This window comes from Monodon monoceros, unplaced genomic scaffold (assembly GCF_005190385.1).
Source record: "Monodon monoceros isolate NGI ecotype Baffin Bay Population unplaced genomic scaffold, NGI_Narwhal_1 Super_Scaffold_4, whole genome shotgun sequence".
NCBI classification, from domain to species: domain Eukaryota; kingdom Metazoa; phylum Chordata; class Mammalia; order Artiodactyla; family Monodontidae; genus Monodon; species Monodon monoceros.
Window position 1 is genome coordinate 71,158,958 of NW_021703781.1, and position 27,078 is coordinate 71,186,035.

The following is a 27,078-nucleotide window of genomic DNA, read 5'->3' on the forward strand; positions in this document are numbered from 1 at the left end:
GGCCAGCAAACACATTAGATGATGCTCAACATCACTAATCATGAGAAAAATGCAAATCAAAACTACAATGAGGTATCATCTCACACCGGCTAGAATGGCCATCATCAAAAAATCTACAAACAATAAATGCTGGAGAGGCTGTGGAGAAAAGGGAACCCTCTTGCACTGTTGCTGGGAATGTAAATTGATACAGCCACTATGGAGAACAGTAGGGAGGGTCCTTAGGAAACTAAAAATAGAACTACCATATGACCCAGCAATCCTACTACTGGGCATATACCCTGAGAAAACCATAATTCAAAAAGAGTCATGTACCAAAATGTTCATTGCAGCTCTATTTACAATAGCCAGGACGTGGAAGCAACCTAAGTGTCCATCGACAGATGAATGTATAAAGAAGATGTGGCACATATATACAATGGAATATTACTCAGCCATAAAAAGAAACGAAATTGAGTTATCTGTAGTGAGGTGGATGCACCTAGAGTCTGTCATACAGAGTGAAGTAAGTCAGAAAGAGAAAAACAAAAAAATACCGTATGCTAACATATATATATGGAATCTAAAAAAACAAGAAAAAGTTTCTGATGAACCTAGGTGCATGACAGGAATAAAGACACAGACGTAGAGAATGGACTTGAGGATATGGGGAGGGGGAAGGGTGAGCTGTGACAAAGCGAGAGAGAGTCACGGACATATACACACTACCAAACGTAAGGTAGATAGCTAGTGGGAAGCAGCTGCATAGCACAGGGCGATCAGCTTGGTGCTTTGCCACCACCTAGAGGGGTGGGATAAGGAGGGTGGGAGGGAGGCTCAAGAGGGAAGAGATATGGGGATATACGTATGCATATAGCTGATTCACTTTTTTATACAGCAGAAGCTAACATAACATTGTAAAGATGTTAAAGGAAAAATGAAAAAAAATTAACTCCCTTTAAATAAACATGTTATTTTATTAAATTTTTTCAAAGACAGTGCTCATGGTAATCCCACTGTCTCTCTCATTAAAAGCTATCAGAATTAGCCCATTAAATAGGAATTTAGTGAAATACTCATTACAAGGTAGCTCTGAGATGAGATTTAAAAGTCAGATATTATTCCTTAGAAAAGGCATATTCTCTATTTCAAATATACTTAGAGATAAGAGGCAGAGAGGACCCAAGATGTAATATTGAAAAAATTATTTCAACAAACACATATTACTTTTAGAGTACCAAAAAAAACCCCTTAAAAGTAAATAAAATCTATATTCTGTTTTTTAAGAGAAAAAGAAAGAAAGAAAGGAAACAAAGAAAGAATCCCAGAGATATCAATTGAGCCTGAGATAATATATATAAGCTAAGTTTTTTCTGTGTATTTCTTTCCAGGGCCAAAGTTCCCTTTTCCTGGTATGGTGCTTTTACTTATGACTCTTTAGCAACGTAGTACAAAATAAAAACTCTTTGCCTTTGGGAGTGTCACAGATAGACAGTCTCACCTATTTCATTTTCCCATTTCCAGGGGCTGAGATTGTTGAGCTATAGAGACACTGCATTATTGTGTACTAGGAAAAAAATGTGTATTCATTTATTAGCCTAATATGGCTTAGGGCCCCTCAAACAAGGGATGCAGGAAACCTAAAGTTGATTCATTAGACTTGCACAATGGTGATGCTATGGGACACCCTAAAGGAAAAAGAAATGGGAGAGCTGGAGGCCATCATGTGTAAGATTAAACGAATCCATCATTCATGAGTCCGTTACTCTAAATAAGTATAGGAAGTTACCATTTTTTCTTTATAGCAACCTTTCAAATTAGGGCTTTCCTCCCATACAGATCAGCCCGCTGGGCTAAAACATTTATTCAACAGAAACAATTTATACTGTGAATTAACAGGCTGGGATTAGGGTTTATATATCAACCTCTTGAGGTTTGGGTAAGCAGGAGTCAGACTCCCAGAATGTAAAAAGCCCTAAATAACCTGATTAAACTAAGATTCTGGACTGCAAAGCAGAAATCTAATAGATCCAGAATGGAGGTAACTACTGAGGCTCACCTTTCTACTGGGGTCGTGCCTCAGCACCTGCCTGGTCAATCCCCACCTGTGATACTTGTTTTCTTTCTAACAATTGAAAATTACCACCTGTGTTTCAACAGTACCACATGAAAAACACACAAAAAGCAAAATATGAGATATTTTTAGTTAATATATTTTGACATGCTGATAATCTTCTTCTACTATTAAACCAGAAATAAGTTTTAAACTTTCCCCAGTCACAATGCCAGGCATGTTGAACAGGTGTCTGAATGAAATTAAGTTTAATTCTGCATGTTGTTCTTCTACTATCAGAAAAGCAATACCAAAGAAAATGCAGATATACTGTGGTTCCTCTAATTGCTTTTCTAGTAAGTTTCTATCTCAAAACTACCCCTTTTACAACTATAATTATATCCAGGATTCTGTCTTCTTCCCTTTCCCATTACTGATATGTAAGAGAGTTTCTATTACTTCCTTTTATCAAAGAAAGCTTAAGTTTACTTTTTTCCTCCCAGGAAAAGAGGGCAGGATTTAATCAAATTTAATTAAGCACGTGTAAAGCCCTAAATTAATCTTCTTTCATTTTTCTTCTACGTTTCATTTTAAAAGAACTTATCATGACCTGTAATTTTAAAAATCAGGTATATAGGTATTAGGAAAAGAAAGGAATTAATTTTATCATTTACAATATTCCACCTTCTAAGAGATTTTTAGATCAAAAAAAAATCATATCAGTGAATATATTTTAAGTATACATACCCCACACTCTGCTACATCTCTATATTTTCCAAAATGAAGAACCTATGACCCAAAGCAAAAAAATAACAGTATTATATTATCAATCTATCAGAATCAAAATTACCATAAACAACACAAGGACAAAATTAATACTACTAATTGTAAACAGTAAGTTTCATGAATAAAGCAATACATACACGTGCTTTCGTGTTTCGGTTAACGGTTTCATAAACTCCCATGTAAAATTCAGGGTCAAACATATCCTGAATCATGCAACGGAACTTGACAAAACTGTTAGGTTTCAAATAATGAAGGGGAACTTCATTCAATGATGGTACCTTTAACGAAAACGAACAATCAAGTCAAAATATTCTGTGTATAAAACATTAAGCACATATACATAGACATATATATCCAGGCTCAAACCGCAATTCCCACACACACACACAAAATCAAGGGAGCCAAATGATCTCAATGGTTAATATAACACAACTGCTAAACAAAAGAACTTCCTGTGTTCTTGCAAGTTTGTATGATGACATTTGACTATAATGTAAAAGGATGCTTTTCCTTCATAACACTTTCCAATTAGCAGAAAGGCATTTGCTTTGTTGAGCTCTTCTCTTAAAACTCGTACATGTCAACTCTTTTAAAATGAAGGTAATTAAACAAAAGATAATCGAATCTCTCACAACTACTCATTTTTTCATGGTCAATTACTGCCACCTAGAGGCGCCAATATAGAAGCACTTATTTGCTTGAATTTAAGTTTAAGTTGCAAAAGAGACCAAAAACCTTTTAATACATATGCACTTAAAGCACAGGGCAGTGAACATTAATTTATATATATTTAAACTGTATGTGGATTACTGCTCTACTGTGAGAAACTGCAAGTCTGCCCAACCCTCGCCACCCCCCTCCCCCACCAAAAGCAATGAGCTCACCCATTTAGGAGCATTATTTTCCTTCAGCTTTTCCTTAAAATACTCAATTACTTTCTTCTCCCAGCCAGGATTAACTCCATTTTGAGCTGAAAGAAAAATATACTGTTCAAAGCTGAAGGTACAATCTATAATAATAGACAATGTTCACACATTAGTTTAGTGTGCACCTTATTGGAAGCACTGAACAAGACACCAGAAGCTGCCCTGCTGGGGGATTGGATATTACAATCAGGGCGAGGCTGACACCCTGCAGGCTCTCAGGAGCTAACAATCTCCTGAGGACACCCACAGAATGAGATACGAGGCTCCCCAGACAAAGCAGAACAGGAACCATCATTTGAAAAGCAGACTGATCTTTGAAAACATTTTTATACAGATTTTAAAAAATTTTTACAATTACCCTGAAATGAAGAGCAGAGAGTGGTGGTGTGTTTTTTTTTAAGTTTTTATTTGGGAATAATTTCAAACTTTCAGAAAGTCACAGTGAAAAATATGTCACAATGATAATTACAAAGAACACCTGTAACCTTGCCCCATTTACTTTATTTGCTTGCTCTCTCTCTCCCCCACATATTTTTCTGACTCACCTGAGATTACATTACACACATCATTTATTTTTACCTTTAAATAGTTCAATGTGTTTCCTAAGAATAAGGAGATTATCTTATATAACCACAGTACTTGTTATCAATCTCAGGAAATTCAAAATTGATACAATACATTTTATCTAATCTACCATCCATATTCCAACTTGTCATTTGACCCAACACTATCCTTTATCGCACTTTTTCCACTTCAGTACAGGACCCAGTCTAGAACCACATACTGCTTTTAGCTATCGTGTTTTTTTTATCTCCTTTATTCTGGAACAGTTTCTCAATCTTTATCTCTTATGACACTGACACTGCAGAATACAAACCCTTTATTAAAAAATAGAAATCTCCTCACTGGGTCTGTCTGACGTTTCCTTATGAGTAGATTGCAGTTACGTGTTACCAGTCAGAGTGCTACATAAGGATGCTGTGCCCTTGTAGATACATCATTTAGAGACAAGATGTCCATCTTCCCTCATCGATGACGTTAATTTTCATCACCCAAAGTGACAGCCAATTTCTCCACTGTAGTTACTTTCTTCCCCTTACAACTAATAAGCAATCTACAGGAGATACCTCAGACAATTATCATGAAACTTGCCCTGCTCCCAAGATTCAGCATCCATTTTATGCTTCTTGCAATGATGATTGCAAAATCAGAGAAAGGTGTTTTTAATGTCATGTTAAAGAAAACCAGACTTTGAAAAATTATGGGAATTGGTCAAGACCAAAGAGTGAATCATCAACAGAATTAGGAATATATGTTTTCATGAACTAGAACTACCTAACCATAGCTGGTCAGTACTTCCACCACCACACAGGTACCATACTCATCACACAGGTGCTATGGAGATGTGGCGTAAAGGAATTTTGTCTATATTTGTTGTGGAGCTGATTCTGTTAGAAATACTCATAAAATCCTGCTAACACCATGCTGCAGCAGAGATTCCAAATGCTTTCACTTAACTGAGCAAAGGACAGTTCTTAAAAAGAACTCATGGAGGTGAAAAACGAGGAAGTGATTCTGATGTGCAATGAGGGTTAAATCTACTACTAGTAAACCAGTCCTCAAAGCTTGGTCCCCAGACTAGCAGTATTAGCACCACCTGAGTGGTTGTTAGGCAAATTCTTCAGCCCATCCAAGACCTACTGAATCAGAAACTCTGGAGGTGAAGCCTAGCGATTCATGTTTTAAAATACCCTCGAGGTGATTCTGATGCACACTAACATTTGAGAACCACTACTCTACTAGACACATAACAATAAATGATTACTGAATTGGACGGTGGGGGAAGGGGACCAGAATGGGTATTTTTGCTTCTAGTCCAAATGGATGTTTAAAGAAAAGACCTACATGCAGCCATGACTGCGAACACCACTATGCTGACTGCATTTGTGTAAGAAACTTGAATATACCACATCACAGGTGATGAAGCTACATCAAAGAGTGATTGGGAAGCAGTAAGTTACTTCTAAGTAACTTACATGTATACAAAATGTTCTTAAGTAAAGGCCAGCTTACTAATATCTGGTACTGCTGGACAATTAAAGGACTACAATAGATAATTCCAAAATTATCAAGAGTACAATAACTGGGCTTCCCTGGTGGTACAGTGGTTGAGAATCTGCCTGCTAATGCAGGGGACACGGGTTCGAGCCCTGGTCTGGGAGGATCCCACATGCTGCGGAGCAACTAGGCCCATGAACCACAACTACTGAGCCTGCGCGTCTGGAGCTTGTGCTCTGCAACAAGAAAGGCCGCGATAGTGACAGACCCACGCACCGCGATGAAGAGTGGCCCCCACTTGTCACAACTAGAGAAAGCCCTCGCATAGAAACGAAGACTCAACACAGTAAAAATAAATAAATTAATAAACTCCTACCCCCAACATCTTCTTTAAAAAAAAAAAAGTACAATAACTATCCATTATTTATTAAGCCTACTGTGTGCCCAGCACTCTGCCAGGTGCTATCAGGATATTTAGAATTGAAGGAGCTTAAAGATAAGATAAGCTATGGATAAAATAACAGGCAAAAGCAAAGAAGAGAAACTAACGTAGGTCAAAAAAATCTCAGTGAGGGCTTCTGAAAGAGGTGTTTGAGCCAGGCCTGGGAAGAAGGGTAGAACTGAAACATGTTGAGGTATGAGGGATGGGCATATTCCAGACATAGAGCACTCTGGGGCAAGAAAGAGTAATGGTAAACCAAGGACAAGGATGGACACTACCAGAAATTCAAATACATGGAGCACAAAGTGCCTGGAAAAGAATAAAGCTACTGAACAAAAGGAAGATGAGGCCAAACACATCACAGAGTTTTCAATGCCAGGCTACAGATCTGCTCTCTATTCACAAACAATTCACCTTTACATTTCCAGGGTCTAGCAAGGGCCTGGGACATAGCTATCGGAGTTAGAGAAATAAACATTAAATAAGTACAACGTAGAGAAAATAGGTTGTTTCGCAAGACTAGCATCCATTTCCCCTTTTTCTAGTGACAGTGCCTCTTTTTGAGGGAGGAACCACAGCACCGTTACTCCCAGCCCAAGGGTGGACCTGACCTAGACCTCACAGTGGTTCTGATGATCAGTTTAGGGATGCATCAATCAAGGACAATCCTGGGAATAAGGCTTAGTACCTGGGTTCAACGTTATAGGTTATAATCCCGCAGCTGCATGTGGCCACAGTGACCAAGGTCTGTCTGAAAGCTAAGCCATCCCAGAGGAAAGTGGAGTAAAAAGGCTGATTTCTGTAGACACAGTGTGAAGTATTTGGCTGTAATTGAGCCTGACGTTAACCCCCTCAGGAACCGTTACCTGAGACAACGTATTCATCTTCTCTGGTTTAAGCAGAATCGAGTTGGACCATTTGCAACCAAGAGACCTGCTGAGCACACACATATCACTCTATTATATTTCCCATGAATTCCTGGCCATCTGAATGTGGGCACCACTGCACTCAATCCTGCCCTAGTTTAAGTGGTCAGGGGAACTGAGGGACAAAAAATATATACACTTTCACACTCTCACCAACAGCATATGAGGGTTCTATATAACCTCACCAACACCTGGTCTTGTCAATCTTTTTAATCCTAGTCATTGTGCTGGGTATGCAGTAATATTTCACTGGGGTTTGAATATGCATTTCCCTAAGGACTAGTGATGTACACCTTTTCATGTTTATTGACCATTCCAATAAATCCTTTTGTGAGGTGCCTGCTTATTAATTTTGCCCATCTTTTAAAAAAAATGATTTTGTTGGGAATTCCCTGGCAGTCCAGTGGTTGGGACCCCACGCTCTCACTGCCAATGGCCAGGGTTCACTCCCTGGTTGGGGAACTAAAATCCCACAATCCACGCAGTACGGCCCAAAAAAAAAAAAAAGATTTTGTTGTGGCATCAATGATTTGTACAAATTTTGTGTATTCTGGATGCAAGTCTTTTGTCAGATACATGTAGGGCAAGTATTTTCTCCTAATCTGTAGCTTGCTTTTTGACATTCTTAATGGTGTCTTTTGATGGGAAGTTTTCAATTTTGACGAAGTCCAACTTTTCAATTTTTTCTTTTATGTTTACTGACCCCAAGGTCATAAAGATATTCTCCTGTTTTTCACTTTTCACATTTAAGTCTGTAATCCATATCAAATTAATGTTTTTGATTATAGTGTGACATAGACATCAAGGCTCATTTTTTTCCAAAAAGATATCCATTTGTACCAGCATTATTTAATTAAACAACTTTCTAGCAGTAAATTGCTTTGGCAAACAGAGTAACAATTAACTGTCACACATCTACCAAAGAGAAAATATGCAAAAAATAACCACTCACTAAACATATGCACTCACTAAACCCATGGTCAAAGACAGGAACTTCACTCATACACTGCCAATCTTTCCTGCTATAGAATTAGCAAACTATCATAGTTCCAAGTCCATCAGTGATAAGAAATAGATGTTGTGACTGGGGGAAAGTCTCCTGGTTGGTCCTCAGCAGCAATAAATGATAGATTTTTTTTAAATAAATAAATAAATAAATTGCTTTGGCACTACTGTCAAACTCAACTCATTGTATTTACGTTAATGTATTTCTAGACTTTCCGTTATGTTACACTGATCTAGTTGTCTATCCTTATGCCAATACCATATTGTTTTAATCACTATAGCTTGATAGTTAGTCTTAAAATCAGGTAGTTATGTTCTTCATCTTTGTCTTCAAGTCTGTCTTGATTATTCTAGATCCTCAAGTTTTCTAAATAATTTTGAGGAACAACTTGTCGACTTTTATATAAAGTCTGCTGAAATTTTGATTAGGTTTATATTGCATAGTATAGATTTGAGGAGAACTGACATCTTAACAATATCGAGTCTTCCAAGCTATGAACTCTCCCATGGGAGAGAGCATAAGGAAACCTATGCATAAATTCCAAGAGACTCCATCTGTCTTTTCCCCTTGTGATCCGGCTGTGTATCCTTACCATGCTGCTTTAATAAATCTTAGCCAGGAGTACAACTACATACTGAGTCATATATGTCATTTTAGTGAATCTCCAAACATACGGTTGGTTTTGGAACCCCCAACACATAAGTGTATCAATAGTTCATTTCTTTTTTATTGCTGAGTAATATTCCACTGTTCAGCCAAACTACAATTTGTTTCTCCATTCACCTGTTGAAGGACATTTAGATTGTCTCCAACTTTTGATGACTATAAATAAAACCATTACAAACACTTGTATGCAAGTTTTTGTGTGAACATAAGCTTTCATTTCTCTAGGGGAAAAACCTAAGAATGCGACAGCTAGATATATATATGTGTGTATGTGTGTATGTATATACACATACATATATATATATATATATTATATACGACTAACATTTTAAGATTCTGCCTATTTCCCAGAGTGGCTGTACCATTTTGCATTTTCACCAGCAACGTATAAGAGATTCAGCTGTTTGCATTCTTACCACTACCTGGTATTGTCAAAATTTTTTAAAAATTTTAGTTCTAGGGCTTCCCTGGTGGCACAGTGGTTGAGAGTCCGCCTGCCGATGCAGGGGACACGGGTTCATGCCCCAGTCCGGGAAGATCCCACATGCCACGAAGCGGCTGGGCCCGTGAGCCATGGCTGCTGAGCCTGCGCGTCTGCGACGGGAGAGGCCACAACAGTGAGAGGCCCGTGTACCGCAAAAAAAAAAAAAAAAAAAAAAAAAAAAATTTTTAGCTCTCCCAGTAGTTGTGATATCCCATTATGCTTTAAATTTGCATTTCCCTAGTGACTAATGATACTGAATTCTTTTCATGTGGTTATTTGCCATCCTTATATCCTCTCTGGTGAAGTGTCCATTCAAATCTACTTAAATCTTTTGCCCCTTTTTAAACTGGCTTAATAATCATTACATTTTCCTTATATATTCTAGATATGTCCTTTATCTGATATATGATTTTCAGGTATATTCTCTCAGCCTTTCATTTGCCTAACAATGCTTTTGCAAAACAAAGTTTATAATTTTGATGAAGTCCAATTTATCAAATTTTTGTTTTTATGCATTGTATCTTTGGAATTATGTCTAAGAACTCATAGCCAAACCCTGGGTCATGAAGATCTTCTCTTTATTTCTAAAAGTTTAACAGTTTAAACACTTAGATCTATGACCCATTTTGAGTTTGTTTTTCTATAAGGCATGAGATTTAGGTTGCAAGTAATATTTCTGCATTTAAATGTCTAATTGTTCCAATATCTTCGTTGAAAATAATCTTATTTTTCTATTGAATTGGCTTTTGTATATTTGTCAAAAGACAATTACGGCAACAAGAATGTGCCTTAAAAACATGCTAAGTGAAATAATACAGACAAAAAAGACAAATACTGTATCCACTTATATGAAGTACCTAGAATAAGCAAATGCATTGAGACAAAAAGTAAAACTGAGGTTCCAGGTGGGCAATGGAGGGAGAGTGGGCCTGAGAGGAGGGAACTGCATTTTATCTTGAGTGAGTCTGGACAGTAGGTGGCTGTGGTAGACAGAATAATGCACACACACACACACACCCGCAAAGATGTCCACATTCTAATCCCCAGAACCTGTGAATATATTGTTACATGGCAAAAGGGAATTTAGGCGGAGCTGACCTTAAAACAGGGAGATTATCTGGGGGGATCCAAGGTAATTACAAGGGTCCTTAAAAGTGGTAGGAGGCAGAAGAAGAAGTCTGAGTAAGAAGATGTGAGAAAAACTTGACCAGCTGTTGCTGGCTTTGAAGATGGAGGGGGGGCCACAACCCAAGAAACGTTGGCAAACTCTAGAAGCTGGAAAAAAGACAAGGAAGTAGATTCTCCCCTAGAGCCTCCAGAAAGGAATGCAGTCCTGCTGACAACTTGATCTTATCCCAGTGAGATCCAAATCAGGCTTCTGACCTCCAGAAGTGTAAGATAATAAATTTATGTAACAAACGCTGGAGAGGGTGTGGAGAAAAGGGAACCCTCCCACACTGCTGGTGAGAATGAAAGTTGATGCAGCCACTATGGAAAACAGTATGGAGGTTCCTCAAAAAACTAAAAATAGAGTTACCATATGATCCAGCAACCCCAGTCCTGGGCATATATATGGACAAAACTATAATTCAAAAAGATACATGAACCCCTATATTCACAGCAGCACTATTCACAATAGCCAAGAAATGGAATCAACCTAAAAGTCCATCGACAGATGAATGGATAAAGAAGATGTGGAACATATATACAATGAAAACTACTTGACTATAAAAAAGAATGAAGTAATGCCATTTGCAGCAACATGGATAGACCTAGAGATTATCATACTAAGTGAAGTAAGACAGAGAAAGACAACTACCATATGACATCACTTATATGTGGAATCTAAAATATGACACAAATGAACTTACCTACAAAACAGAAACAGACTCATAGAGAACAGACTTGTGGTTGCCAAGGTGGAGGTGGGTGGAGGAGGGATGGATTGGGAGTTTGGGATTAGCAGACGCGAAATAGTATACATAGAATGGATAAACAACAAGGTCCTACTGTATAGCACAGGGAACTATATTCAATATCTTGTGTAAACCATAATGGAAAAGAATATAAAAAAGAATGTGTGTATGTATATATATATATATATCTGAATCACTTTGCTATACAGCAGAAATTAACACATTGTAAATCAACTCTACTGTAATAAAAAAATAAATTTACGTTGTTTTAAGCAACTAAATTTGTGGTAGTTTGTTACAAAAGAAATAGGAAATAAATAGGGTGTTTTTTAAGGAGTTGGTTGATTTCATCCAAGTCATTCAATTTATGCCCATAGAGCTGTTTGTATTATTCTTTTCGTGTCTGTATTATTCTTTCACATGTCTCTAACAGTATCTCCCATTTTGTTCCTGATGTCAGTAATCTTTGTCTTCCTTTCTTTTTTCTTTGCCAGTCTGAAGATGCATATGAATTTTATTGATCTTTTTGGGTAAAAAAACAACAGAACACCCAACTAGCTTTGGGTTTCATTGATTTTCTTTTTCTTCTGTTTTCAACTTCATTCATTTCTGCTCTATATTATTTCCTTTGTTCTGTATGATTTGGGTTTATTTTGCTCTTCTTTTCTAGTTTCATAAAGTATAAGCTTAAATTATTGGTTTGAGACCTTTCTTCTCTTCTAATAAATGCCCTTGAAGTCTCTCAGTACATCTTTGGCTTATCTCACAAATTTTGATATGTTGTGTTGTCATTTTCCTTTAGTTTAAAATATTTTAAAATTTCCCTTGTGACTTCTTTTTGATCCACAAATTGTTCAGAATGTTATTTTCACAAGTCTGAATTTCTTGTTATCTGTTACTGATTTCTATTCTAATTACATTATGGTCAGAGAACATACTTTGATGATTCCAATTCTCTTAGGTTTGTTAAATATTTGTTTTATGACTTAGGATGTGGTTTACCTTGGTGAATGAATGTTCCATGTGCACTTGAAAAGAATGTGTATTCTGCTGTTGTTAAGTAGAGGGTTCTACAATAGTGAGATCTATTTGACTGATGGTGTTCTATATCCTTGCTGCTTTTCTCTCCACTAGTTCTGGTACAGTTCTGAGAAGAGTAGTAGCATGTCCGACTATAATTGCAGACTTGTCTATTTCTCCTTTTAGTTCTGTCAGTTTCGGCTTGTATTTTGAAACTCTTGCTAGGTGTATTTACATTTAGGTCTTCTTGGTGAATTGACTATTTTATCATTATGTAATGTGCCTCTTATTCTTCTTCTCACACAACCTTTCCTAAAAAGAATTTAAAATTTAAAAAGACTCCAATAAAGAGGTAGACACAGGATCCAAGAAACAACAGAATTCATGAACGCAATGGAAAAAAAAAAAATCCCAGTATGAAAACTAAGCAACAAACCTAAAAAGCAACTGACACAAATTAAAGGAGTGATTCAACAGGCTCATTAAAGAACATCCATGAAAAGATAACAGTCTGGAGTAAAAAAAATGATGTGAATAAAATGCCAGGAGAACTTAGTGAAAATGATGTCAAAATTCTCTTCAACGGGGAGAAAATGCAATAATACAAATATAAATAAATTAAATTTTAACACACTACTGCTTAAGAAAATAAGATACATATATACCTGATATAGCCTCCAAAATACATAAAGCAACAACTTTCAAAACTAAAGAGAAAAAAAATAAAACAGCAATCACAATTAGACTTTTCCACAGCTCTCTCAGAAACATAAATTAAGCACAAAACACAAAAACAAATAATATAGCAAAATGAATAAGATAATAAGTTCTCTAATAAATATATAAATATCCAAACAGAGAGTGTATTTTTTAAGTACACAGGGCATTCATAAAAAGTTCTATGTACTAGCCACAAAGGAAACCTCAATAGATATGAAACATACAATGTTTTCTGACCAAAATGTGACAAGGTAAGAACTCAATAACAAAAGGAAAGCTTAAAACAACTGCATCCTCATATCCTTGATGATTTAAGAAAAAACAAATAAACTTATACTATTAAAAAATCCTTAGTTTAGAAAGGAATATGCAGTGATAATTATCAAATACTCTTGGATGACAAAGAAACCTGTACAGGTTAATATCTGTGGGCTACTAAGTGGTGTTCAGGAAGAAAGTTACAGATTTTAACACATTTATCAAATAACAAGAGAGAATGGAAATAGATGAGTTTATTAGCATTCAAGTTAAGAAGCTAAAAAAAGAGCAATAGGGACTTCCCTGGTGGCGCAGTGGTTAAGAATCCGCCTGCCAATTCAGAGGACACAGGTTTGAGCCCTGGTCCGGGAAGATCCAACATGCCGCGGAGCAACTAAGCCTGTGCGCCACAACTACTGAGTCTGCGCTCTAGAGCCCGTGAGCCACAACTACTGAGCCCACGTGCCACAACTACTGAAGCTCACGCGCCTAGAGCCCGCGCTCCACAAGAGAAGCCACCGCAATGAGAAGCCTGTGCACCGCAACAAAGAGCAGCCCCTGCTCGCCGCAACTAGAGAAAGCCCACACGCAGCAACAAAGACCCAATGCAGCCAAAAAATAAATTAATTTAAAAGAAAAAAATTTTTTAATTAAAAAAAAAAGAGCAACAAAACAAACCAAAGAGTAAGAAAGGAAATAAAGCTAAGGGCAGACATCAATGGAATGGAGAACAAAAACACCAATACAAATGATTAATATTAAGACAGACAAATTTTCTGGCACGCCTGTACAGGAGAAAAAGATAAAAAGAAAGAAAGAATAAAATATACAAATAAATAAAAACAACAGGATACAAATAAGACACAACACTATAAGGAAAAAGTAACAAAACTTTAAAAGAAGACATGCTATAGATAAATACTAAAAACTATATATAATATCATGAAGTATGAACTAATAATTTTGAAAATTCAGATAAAATGGATAAATTTCTGAAAAAATATAAGTTGCCAAAATTGGCACAAGATTAGAAGACTGAGTTCTTATTTTTATCACAATTTGGTCAAAAAAAATTGTAGGTCCAATATCAATGAGAGAAACAAAAGAAACAGTAGCTAATCCTTCCTCCCAATCCCATGAAGTCCCAAGTCCAGAAAATTCTGCAAAGTTTCAGGACAACTTCACAAAAGATAAAGAAGCAAAACTCCTATATAAACTATTAACTTCTGAATCCAATGGAATATATATTAAAAAAATCATGTTCAGGCAGCACTTTTATCCCAATAATGCAAAACAGTTTGTTATTAGAAAATCTATTAGTGTAATCTGCCACACTAAAAGATTAAAGAAAAAAAAAATGACCTTCTCGGGGGATACAGAACCAAGCATTTGATGAAGTCCAAGACCTATTTTATTATGAAAAACTGTAAATTATGGCTTGATATTAAACCTTGGGGTTTAAGAGAAATGATTTTACCTGGTTCTTAAAAGACTATTCTTAAACCAAAATAATTTAATGACAAGATAGTTTATACATGGTAGTTTGTACCTCTTAATCTCCTACCCCTATCTTGCCACTCCTTCCTTCCTCTTCCCCACTGGTAACCACTAGTTTGCTCTCTATATCCATGTATTTCTTTTTGGTTATATTCAGTAGTTCGTTTACTCTGATTTTTAACCTTTCTAACATGATCAGACGAAGCACAAATTATAGTCACAGATAGAATATAAATATTATAAACTTTGGTAATATACAATGACTGACACAAATTGGGTAGAAGCAATAGAGGGCAGTAAAGAGACACTAATTTCCTCAGTGAAAGCCTTGAATTAGTATCTAAAATTGTTGGAGGAAAAAAGAATATGCCTGTAAATCTAAAAGGAAAGCAACAGAAGAATTAAAAATAGTATAAGTGAGAAACCAGAAGCTTTTTCACTAAGAACGGGAACAAGGTAAGGATGCCCCCTCTCTCACCACTCCTTTTCAACATGGTACTGGAGTCCTAGCTAATGCAGTAAGACAAGGAAGGGAAATAAAGGTATATGGATAGGAAAAGAAAATAATAAAACTCTCTGTTTGCAGATGACATGATTTTCCACATAGAATACCCAAAAGAATCAACCAAAAAAACCCTCCTGGCACTAATAAGCTATTAAAACAAGGTTACAGAATGCAAGGCTAACATACAAAAGTCAATCACTTCTCCTATGTACTCCCAGTGAACAAGTAGAATTTGAAATTAAAAACATAGTATCATTTGTAGTAGCATTCCCCAAAATTAAGTTTTTGGGTATAAATCTAACAAAATATGTATAAGATCTAGAGAAGGAAAGCTACAAAACTCAAAAGAAATCAAAGAAGAACTCAATAAATGGAGAGATAGTCCATGTTCATGGAGAGGAAGACAATATTTTCAAGATGTTGCTTTTTCCCAACTTGATCTATACATTCAACGCAATTCCAATCAAATTCCAACAGGTTATTTTGTGCATACTGACAAACTGAATCTAAAGTTATAGAGAGGCAAGAGACCCAGAATGGCCAGCAATAGTGAAGAACAAAGAACAAAGTTGGAGGACAAAGAACCCTTAAAACTCAATAAGAAAATGAACAACCCAATTAAAAAATGTGCCAAAGACCTGAACAGACACCTCACAAAAGAATATATACATTGTGACCACCTAGAGGGGTGGAATAGGGAGGGTGGGAGGGAGACGCAAGAGGGAGGAGACATGTATAGGAGATATGTATAGCTGATTCACTGTTATAAAGCAGAAACTAACACACCATTGTCAAGCAATTATACTCCAATAAAGATATTTTTTAAAAGAAGAATACATACAGGTGGCCAATAAGCAAAAGATGCACCACATTGTATGTCATTAGGGTAATGCAAATTAAAGCAACAATGAGCTACCTCTACACTCCAAAATCCAGAATACTAACAAATGCTGGAGAGGATGTGGAACAAGAGGAACTCTCATTCATTGCTGGAGGGAATGCAAAATAGTACAGCAACTCTGGAGGACAGTTTGGCAGTTTCATATAAAACTAAACATACTCTACCCATACCAATGGCACTCCGTGGTACTTACCCAAAGGAGTTGAAAACTTATGTCCACGAAAACCCTATACACAAATGTTTATAGCAGTTTTTATTTGTAACTGCCAAAACTTAGAAGCAACTAAGATGTCCTCCACTAGGTGAATGGATAAGTAAATTGTGGTATACCCAGACAATGGAATGTAGTGCCAAAAAGAAATGCACTTATCAAGCTAGGAAAACACATGGAGGAAACTTAAATGCATATCACAAGTGAATGGAGCCGATCTGAAAAAGCTACATACTATATGATTCCAGCTATATAACATTCTGGAAAAGGCAAAAAAAGCTATGGAGACAGTAAAAAACAGATCAGTGGTTGCCAGGGGTTAGAGGGGAGAGGAGGATTAACAGGCAGAGCGCAGAGGATTTTTAGGGCACAGAAACTATCCTGTATGCTGCTATGATGAATGTATGTATGTACATATTATTATACATTTGTCCAAAGCGACAGAATATACACCACCAAGAATGAACCATAATGTAAACTATGGACTTTGGGTGATAATGATGTGTCAGTGTAAGTTCACCAATTACAACAAATGCACCACCCTGGTAGTAGATGTTGATAACAGAGGGGAGACTATGCATGTGTGGGGCAGGAGGTATTTGGGAAATCTCTATGTCTTCTGCTCAATTTTGTGGTGAACTTAAAACAGCTCTAAAGAAGTCTTCAAAAACGAGGATGGGGGGAAAAGTACACATTGAGACTCAAATGGAAGTAAAATATATATTGTTTAGAATAATGGTTGTAAATTATAAATTTTACCAAAGTATAGTAGCTAATGTTTAGTCAACGCTTAAAAGACTGTGCCAGGCACTATTCTAAGCACTTTATATGCATTATCTCATTTAATCCTTTTAACAGGCTTAAAAACTGGATTCTCTTATTAGTCCCATTTTACAGATGATAAAATTGAGGTAAAGAAAGGTTAATTAATTTGACATGTTCACACTCAAAGTTAGGAAGTAAGAGGGGCCAAGCAGTGACCTACTACAGAAGTGGCAGGAGTAGTCTACCCTAAGTGCTAGCAATAAGAGATACATTTCCTGCAGAGAATTTAAAAATAATAAGACCAACTAAAATTCATTCTGCTTCTACCATCACTCTGAATTGGCAATTCTAAACAATGTCAGTGATAAAATATTCTTCCTTGGAAAATCTTTTGTTGGTATTAATCCCAAACAATCGTGGGAACTAAACTAAAACTACTGCTGAGTTTTGGTAATATATGTGGTAGTGTCAAATTAGCACATTTTTACTACTTAACCTTTAATGAATATTGCATTCTACATAGAAGTTAATTTGAAGAATCCTCAGTTACACACTTGGCTCCCAACAGACACAGCTACATGAATATGTCTGGATAGTAAATTTCTCAGTGGTACACAACAGTCCAAATTTAGTTAGAGCAGTTAGTATCCCCCAAGCCCTGTGGTACTCTAGAGTCCTACCTGTATACAAAAGATTTAAATAAACAAACAATAACCCAGTGATTGTAAAGATGAAGAAGGAGAACCTGAGTTACTTCAATTCTATCTTCCATGGGACAACTTGTTGGAATTGTTATTTGTGTTTAATAAATCAGTGAAACAGTGAGAAGTGAGAGGTGCAGTAGGTGCAAATTTTACTCCTACATGAAAATTTTACTGAATCTGAATCATATCTTAAAATTGAAATGTATTCTTCTTAAATGGCTATTTGTTTTAAAGCTAAAGAATGAATTATGAAAATATGTTAGTAACATCAGTGGAAAGATTTGGTATCTCTCTAATTTGTGTCTTTTGCAGATGTTTCAGTTTTATCAAAATTCACTTATTAGTCATCGGACAATTCTTTATATAAAATATTATTATATCAAACTATAACTAAAAGACCAAAATTCAAACTATTAGGTAGGTATAAACACTACCAAGTAAACAGTTGAGTTTTGTCTGCTGAAACTTGCTAAGTTATTCTTAATACAAAGAATTCATTAATTATACAATTAATACAAACTTATTCAAATCTAAAGTGTGGTACCCATACCAATATGAAACAACATCAACATAACAACTCAACAACAAAAAGTTCTAAAATGGGCAGGGAGAAGTTGATAGAAGCAATGTCTAGGTCTATTTTGAAAATATGTAATTACCTTAAGCACTGCATATAGCTTTATTTCATGATTATTACTGAAAATAATTCTGTAGTATAAAGAAGGGAGATATTAAAAAATGATTATAGACAAATATCCTGGCTATGGCCCTGTAGTTAAGAAGCAGTCTGGCTCTAGAATCTGTAATCTTTTTTGTTTTGTTTTGTTTTTTGTTTTAACATCTTTATTAGAGTATAATTGCTTTACAATGGTGTGTTAGTTTCTGCTTTATAACAAAGTGAATCAGCTATACATATAAATATATCCCCATATCTCCTCCCTCTTGCGTCTCCCTCCCACCCTCCCTATCCCATAGAATCTGTAATCTTTACTATTCTCTATTACCAAAAAACTAAACGCACTACACATTCAATGCAATCCCTATCAAAATGCCAAGTGCCTTTTTTTGCAGCAATGACAGACTGATCCTAAATTCATATGGAAATACAAGGGATTCTGAAGAGCCAAAACAATCTTTAAAAAAAAAAAAAAAGGAACAAATTTGGAGGACTCACATATCACTTCAAAACTTACTACAGGGCTTCCCTGGTGGCACAGTGGTTGAGAATCTGCCTGCCAGTGCAGGGGACACGGGTTCGAGCCCTGGTCTGGGAAGATCCCACATGCCGCGGAGCAACCAGGCCCATGAGCCACAACTACTGAGCCTGCGCATCTGGAGCCTGTGCTCCACAACGAGAGGCCGCGACAGTGAAGAGGCCGGCGCACCGCGATGAAGAGTGGCCCCCGCTTGCCACAACTGGAGAAAGCCCTTGCAAAGTAAACGAAGACCCAACACAGCCAAAAATTAAAGTAAAATAAAATAAAGAATTATTCTGCAAAAAAAAAAATAAAAACAACTTACTACAAACCTACAGTAATCAAGACAACATAGTACTGGCAGAAGGGTAAACATATAGATCAACGGAACGAAACTGAGAGTTCAGAAATAAAGCTATACATCTATGGTCAATTGATACACACACATACACATTTTTTAAACAAAGTTGCCAAACCCATTCAGTGGGGGAAGAATAGTTTTTTCAACAAACAGTGCTGTGGGGCTTCCAGACTGGTGGACACAACCACATACTGAAAGGGTAGCGCACCCAAGTTCCATGGAGACAGAAGCTCTTCCACAAGGGACCCTTCCACACCTTGCCCTATGTACCTCTTCATCTGCATCCTTTATGATATCCTTCAAAATAAACTGGTAAATGTTAAAACACAAACACACACACAACGTGCTGGGACAACTAGATATCCACATGCTAGAGAATGAATTCGGATCCCTACCTCATACCATATACAAAAATTAATTCAAAATGGATCCAAGACCTCAATGTAAGGAGCTAAAACTTAAAAATTCTTAGAAAGAACATAGGTGTTAATCTTTGTGACCTTGCATAAGACAATGGTTTCCTAAATATGACACCAAAAGCATAAGCAACTAAAGGAAAAAGAGATAAATTGGACATCATCAAAATTAAAAATTTGCATCAGAAGACACTATCAAGAAAGTGAAAAGACAATTTATAGAATGGTAGAAAATATTTCCAAATCATATATCTGATAAGGGTCTAATATTCAGAATATATAAAGAACTCTTATAACTCAACAGTAAAAGACAAAACCCCAATTTAAAATCTGCAAAGGGGAATTCCCTGGCAGTCCAGTGGTTAGGACTCTGCACTTTCACTGCAGAGGGCGCAGGCTCAATCCCTGGTCGGGAAACTAAGATCCTGCAAGCTGCGTGGCGTGGCCAAAAAAAATAAAAATATCAACAAAAACCTGCAAAGAACTTGAAGAGACATTTCTCCAAATGAGATATATAAATGGCCTATATGTATATGAAAAGACACTATTATACTATTATCATTACAGTAATATAAATCAAAATCACAATGAGATACCAGTTCACCCCCATTAGGATGGCTATTACTAATAAAACAATAGATCATAACAAGTGTTGAAGTGGACTGGAGAAATTGGGACCCTCATACATTGCTGGTGGAAGTGTACAATGGTGCACACACTTTGGGAAAAAGTTCCAGCATAAAATTACCAGATGGCCCAGCAATCCCACTCTGAGACATATTACCAAGAGAACTGAAAACATATATTCACACAAAAACTTGTACATGAATGTTTATAGCAGCACTATTCACAATAGCCAAGTGTTCACCTATGGATAAATGAATAAACAAAATATGGTATATCCATGCTATGGAATATTATTTTTGGTCATAAAAAGGAATACAGTACTGATACATGTATCAGTACTGTACAAATACAGTACTGATACATGCTACAACATAGATGAACCTCGATAACATTATGCTAAGTTAAAGAAACCAGACACAAAAAGCCACAAGTTATATGTGCCCATTTATATGAAATGTCCAGATTAGGTAAACCATAGACAGAAGTAAATTAGTGGTTGCAAGAGAAGGGAGGAGGGGGCAATTGTGAGTGGCTGCTAACAGATATGGGGCTTCTTTCTGGGGTGATGGAAATACTGTGGTGATAATTGCACTCATAGTGAACATACTAAAACCCAATGAACTGTACATTTTAAAACAGTGAATTTTATATTATATCTCAATGAAGAAAAAAGAACTATAATCGGAAACAGTTAAAACTGGTGACCTCAGTGGGAGAAGAGCAGCATACTTCTACTCTTCATTTAATACTATCATGCTGGCTTTTTTTTAACCATAGGCAAGTTATTATTCAATAATTTTAAAATTCATATGTGTACATGTATATATATCTACATATATGCACATGTATAGATATATGTATTTATGCTTTTGCCACAGCTGCCCAATCCATTCATCTTCTCTGAGAACTTCCCCCACTGCTGAGGTATGGGCCTCAATAGTTATGACTATCCTACATAACACTGCCCTGGCCATAGCTGACTAGTAGACCCCTGACTCCATGGTGGGCCAATCAGATTCTCTAACCCTGGAATTTGGGATTAAGATAAAGATGCTAGCTCAAGTGGGTTGGAACTGACAGGTGAAACTGGGAGCTGTGGAACAGAGAAAGATAAAAGTTTGTGTGCAGAGATGAACATAGCCTAAGGGAGAAAAACTGAGAAGCACTGCTTGGTTGGATTCCTGCTAGTTTTCCAATTCCATTCAGCAGTCTCTTGGGATACCAAGCCACCCTCCCTGCTTTTGGGTTTTATAGCCTTATAACAAATCACTTTTTTTCAGTGGTCTAACAAGGGCCAGGTGGTAGGAGAGATCGAAGGTGGGTACAGACAAAAGGGGGTGAACTGTCGGTACAGAATCATGGTGACAATAAAAAAGCAGACAGACTTTTAGATGATTTTATTATTGCTTTAAATTCTATAAAATACTAGTGATAAAATACTACTCCTTTCCCTCCTCCACACACCAGTGTCCTTTTTTTCATGAGCTAGTCTAGTTCTAGTTCTGTTAGATATGACCAAAGTGCCTTGAATATAATCAGAACTAATGATCCTGACCCAACCAGCAAACTGAAGAGAACGTACATAAAGAATCAGTTGATAAGCATTCCTACTTTTCTGAAATTAACAGCAGTTATTAATTCACGGGAAAAAAACTCCTTCTTTAAAATAAAAAATGATTAAAAGAAAAAGAAGTATACAAAACTTTTTCTCATCTAAGATTCCTGCTCTTGTTTAAGGGAAGCAATTTAATATGGGTCAGTAAACGAACAAGCACCGTGGGGACTGAGCCATCAGCATTATGCACACAACAGAGCCCAATAAAGTATTCCTAAATCTTAAGCCTTTGGCCCTCAAGATTCTACATATAAAATCTTTTAGAAACTGGTACAGAAACATAAAAGGCATTTTATGAAGGCTTATAGGAAAAAATGTACATACGAACAATTGTCATATGGCAGATACAAATTCAAAATATGGATTGGTTCACAAAGATGAATTATGATTCATACAGTTATGAATGGCCTCTAAGAGAATTTCAAAGTTTCTTATCCAAACCAAGAAAAAAGAATTAGGATTTGCATGTGAGAGTAACTCATACCTGGTACGATCACATCGCATTCTCTGAACCAATACAATGTCCACCAGGACTGTCCTTAGTTTAGATTTGTGGTCACAGTAACCACCACAACTTATACCATTTCTGATTGATTAATCAGTCTTTCCACTGCCTCTCCTCAGCAAATGTTCACGGAGCCCTTCTGATGTACAGGTATATTCTAGGTGAATAAAGCAGATACACGGCCTGAATTCCCAGGGTTAAAATACAGCCGAGGAACCCAAGAAACAAGTGATTTCAACAACATGCTTTACAAGCTAATTTCTAGGCCACACAGGATCCTATAATTACATGCAGCAGGAGGTACCTAACTGAGGTTCCCAAAGGAAGAGTAAGATTTAGCCAGGAAAGTGGCCCTGGGAGAGGAAGTGGGGACCAGGCGAAGGAAATAGCCTATGCAGAAAGCCTAGAGGCAAGGTTCAAAATCAAATAACTGAAAGAAGGTTCAATATGAGGGGGAATATAGTGATGAGGTCTGAGAGCTGGGCAGGGGCGGGGCCCAGAAGCTTCATAAACCACAACAGACGGGCACTCCTTTTCTATCTGGGGGAAAGATGGATTCAAAACAATTTCCTACTAAACCAAAAAGAGTCTACAAGTTTAACACCTCACTTACTTCTCACACAAACATACCTGTAAATGCTGTTATGATAAAGTTATTCAATATATTCACAGTGATAGGAAAATATAGCAAAAATATATACTATACATCAGAACAGCTTCTACAAAAACATCATGACTGTAAGTATTAGTTGTTTTCTCTGTAAGACACACCTGTATGAGAATAAGACATTCTGGAGGGAAACACATCCACAAGGTCCAGGTTCCCACAACACTACACAAACTTTACAAAATACTGTGAAGCCAATATTTTATATCCAAATTACACCTTTTGTACTATAATGAGTCGTCTGCCTCTTAGGATCATACATGCAGGAGACAAAATCTGACACAAATACATTCAAATATATACCAAATATAAAATCATCTCATTGATCCAGCAAGACTAGGATAGGGGTATTTCTCATAAATAAATTTTCTAAACATCAATAATGGGAACTTCACCCTTTAAGCACCAAAACTTACTTTTGAAAGATTTTTCCTAAAACCTATTTACGCCCCTGAACCCTCCTAAACCTACTGTGCAACTTAATCTTCACTCCACATTTTGGTGCCATCACTTTGGAAATCAATTATTAGTTCCAGTATTCATTACGAACATCAATCGCTAGGATTCAGTGGAGAGGTATATGCCCCTTCCTCAAAAGCACCCTTGATGGATATACAGTGATTCAAAAAAAAATTTTTTTTTAACAACATATGCATAGTTTTAAATTTCTTCTTTATCAGGTTGTCGGTGTTCACTGCCTACACTCCGGTTGCCTATCCAGCCCTTCTCCTCATTTGCTGCTTCTAGTTTCAGCCTGGGAAACCAGCTAACTAAACTAGTTCAAATTATAAGGAAAATGAATGAAGATTTGCTGAGTGAGCCTTTCCTGCAAGAAGTACACACATTTTCTGCCATCGGTTTTGGCTGCTGGGGACTACTGAGCTCCTTAATAGGCGTTCTCACTAATATTCCACAACGTCTTAAGTGAGGAAGGCCACTCAACAAGTTTAAGTTACCTCCTGACACGTCAGGTGTTCTGATCTAACACACTGATTTCTGGTCGGGTTTGCGTCTACCACTCCTAAGCGCAAAAGACATGGGGGTTGTGGCCAAAATGCCCAGTTAACCGCAAACAAACCTGAATTTTCCTTACCAGAAAAGTGGCATTAACAATAATTGCAGCTAAAATTTACTAAGCTTGCCTGCCACATTCTAAGCTCTTTCTATGTAGAAGCGCGTTTGAGTAGTTCAACACTTCTTGCTACCTCTGGCACAAGAGGAGATAGAGACCCGGCTGGTTTTAAAGGCACCCTTAAAGAAAAATTAAGCTGTTAACACTATATCTTATCTCGAAAAGAGAGGATGTGTGTAATACAGGAGTTAGAGCCAACTTCTGCTGCGAGGGAGCGAGTACTCCCCCGACACACCGGAAGTTTTGAAATATCCTGCAGGCTTCCCCCAGGCAAAGTGCTTTTCCTTCACCCCATCTCCGCCGGCCCTCGCGAAGGTTCAAGGGCCCCTCCGAACTGTGCCGCACGCGGGGCTCGGGCCGCCAGCAGGGCCAAAAAGGGAAGCGAGGCCGTCAATCACGGCCGCCCGCCCGCCCGCTCCTCGCGGCGTAACCTTGGCCGCTTGCGAATCGCGAATCGGGCAGGTGGGAGGCACCTGCGGCCGGGCCCGGGAAGCCGCGGCCCGAAGTTCGCTGTGTGGAGCGCCGGCCGGCGCAGGCCCGGCTGGCCGTCTCGGCCGCGCGAGCCCTCGAGGTAGCCCCGCGTGGGGCCGCGCGGCGGGGCCGGGCCCGGGGCTCCGTCAACTCGGCGGCCCCCCCTAGCCCGCCCCCGGCGCCGCCACTCACCGAAGAAGCCCTGCACGATCCCCAGCGGGTGGCTGAGCCAATCCTCCCCACAGGGCATCTCGCAGACGGGCCGGAGCCGGCGCGGCCCGGCGTCCCGAGCCGCTGCTCCTCTTCGCTGGCTCGGCCGCTTTTCGCCCGCGCCCTCCCACGCAGGGTGAGCCTCGCGGCGCGGGCCGCCCGGCCTCCCCGCGCCTCAGAGAACGGCGGCTGTGGCTGCGGCAGCGAGGCGCTGCCGGAGACGTGCAGGCGGCGCGTGCGGGCCCCCAACCTCCACTTTGCACAATGGCGGGAAATAGGCGCCGCCGACCGCGCTGCCTGCGACCTGGGTGGAGCTCGCGCGGGGAGAGGCGGCAGGAGCGCGCTGCGCGGTCCCGCGGCGGGGAGGCGGGGCGGGCCTGCTGGGGGGAGGGGGCGGGCCGGGGAGGGGCGGGACCGCGGCGGCAGAGCGGCCGCCATCTTAGAAACGGGCGAAAGGAAGGGCAGGCGCGGCCTCAGGGTCCGGAGCCCGGCGTCGCGGGCCGAGGGAGGTGTTTTGCTGGGTGTCACTCTGCAGGACCGAAGGGGGAAACCCCTGAGGTCCGGTTTATACATTTATAGTGCGAGCCCTTGCACACGCTTTGCAACAGCCCCAAAGCACAAACCCAAAGAGACCTCAAGGTTATCGCTGGGCAAAACTAGAGTGTAAAGCAGCCTTTGGTGTCCGCCCACCTCATGGCGTCCTCTTGGTGTTTTTTTGTTTGTTTGTTTTTGCCGATGGCAACTCTTTTTTCTGGTTCCCTGCCCGAAACCCTATGTAGTGACTTTGCTTCAGCTGGATCAAGTCTTACCCCACTGAGGAAGGTGTACATTTAGATAAGGGGGACTTTGAAAAACCCCAAGCTCTCTTTCTGTTATCTCAGGCACTGCAGAGGGACTAGTTCCTGATTGAGAGGCAAGTTCATAACTGTGAAAACATACCCTGGCCTGTGTCTGCCTAGAAGCTGGAAACAGCCGAGGAGCTTTGGCGAGGTTCCTACAGGACGTGTGTGTCAGGACACCCTCAGAATGAAGACGGTGGCATCACCACACACAAAAGATCAAGTCAACAGTAACCTTTGAATGAGGAAATTTGGGAAATATGCAAGTTCTGTAATGAAACAGCCCCTAGGCCTGGAATATATCTGAGAAATCCCAGTCTTATCAGCTGAAATACGGCGTATTAACGGAAGGATCTGAATGGAATCTAGAAAGTGGGGAGCTGGAGAACCTGAACTCAGGTCTCAAGCCCTGCTTAGGGCAAAAGGGGTTATTTTGTATTTGTCACCGTGAACTGATTACATTCTGCACCGGGTATCCAGGGGTCAAGGTTGTTTGAATCCGCAGATGTAGAAACTGCAGGTATAGAGGGCCGGTCACCCAGGGCCACTGTTCTATGCCATTTTATACAAGGGACTTGAGCATCCGCAGATATCCGTGGGGTCCTGGAACCAACTCCTTGCAACTAATACCCAGGGATAACTATGACTGGCGTACTATATCATACATCTGGCTCTGATGAGTTTGGGGGAGCTGTTTCAAATTTTTGGCATTACCACCACTTTGTTCATTCATTCATTGAACAGAGGGGGTTACCAAGTCCCTGGTATTGAATGGAGAAACCCCCTCTTTAGCTTTGTGGCCAGTAATACACAAATTAAATATATGTCATGAACATCTGCTTTTATTTATTTATTAATTTATTTAACTTTTTGGCTGCACGGCAGGGCGTGTGGGACCTTAGTTCCCCCACCAGGGATCGAACCCCTGCCCCCTGCATGGGAAGCACAGACTTTTAACCACTAGACCACCAGGGAACATCCCGAACATCTGCTTTTAAATTGTGATAATTTCAGATTTACTTTATATGAAATTTCAGCTGGATAGCAATTCAGCAGTGGCTAGTAACACTTAAGCTTTTGGTTTCTACCTCTGTATTCAGTGATTTGTAAGCAAACAATTGCTCAGATTTTACTTAAAGAGACACTGTGATTCTACTGAAATGTAATTACTTTATAATGTTAATAATTTCACCCTCTAATTTTCCTGGGGCAAGAT

General features: G+C 38.6%; 1 protein-coding gene across 4 annotated transcripts in view; it reads right to left on the reverse strand.

Moving 5' to 3' along the window:
* The window catches only part of MCMBP (minichromosome maintenance complex binding protein), a 68,773-nt gene extending 43,467 nt beyond the window's left edge, over positions 1-25,306 (reverse strand). For all 4 annotated transcript variants that reach the window (XR_003796966.1, XM_029244769.1, XM_029244768.1 and 1 more), the window contains exons 1-4: positions 25,006-25,306; positions 3,703-3,788; positions 2,956-3,096; positions 2,780-2,821 (exon numbers count right to left, since the gene is read on the reverse strand). Coding sequence is in view for 3 of the 4 variants with exons in the window: in XM_029244769.1 (XP_029100602.1) it covers positions 2,780-2,821; positions 2,956-3,096; positions 3,703-3,788; positions 25,006-25,063 (327 nt within the window). In the remaining variant the exon portion in view is untranslated. The remainder of the gene's footprint in view (positions 1-2,779; positions 2,822-2,955; positions 3,097-3,702; positions 3,789-25,005) is intronic.
* Positions 25,307-27,078: the final 1,772 nt, after the last annotated feature.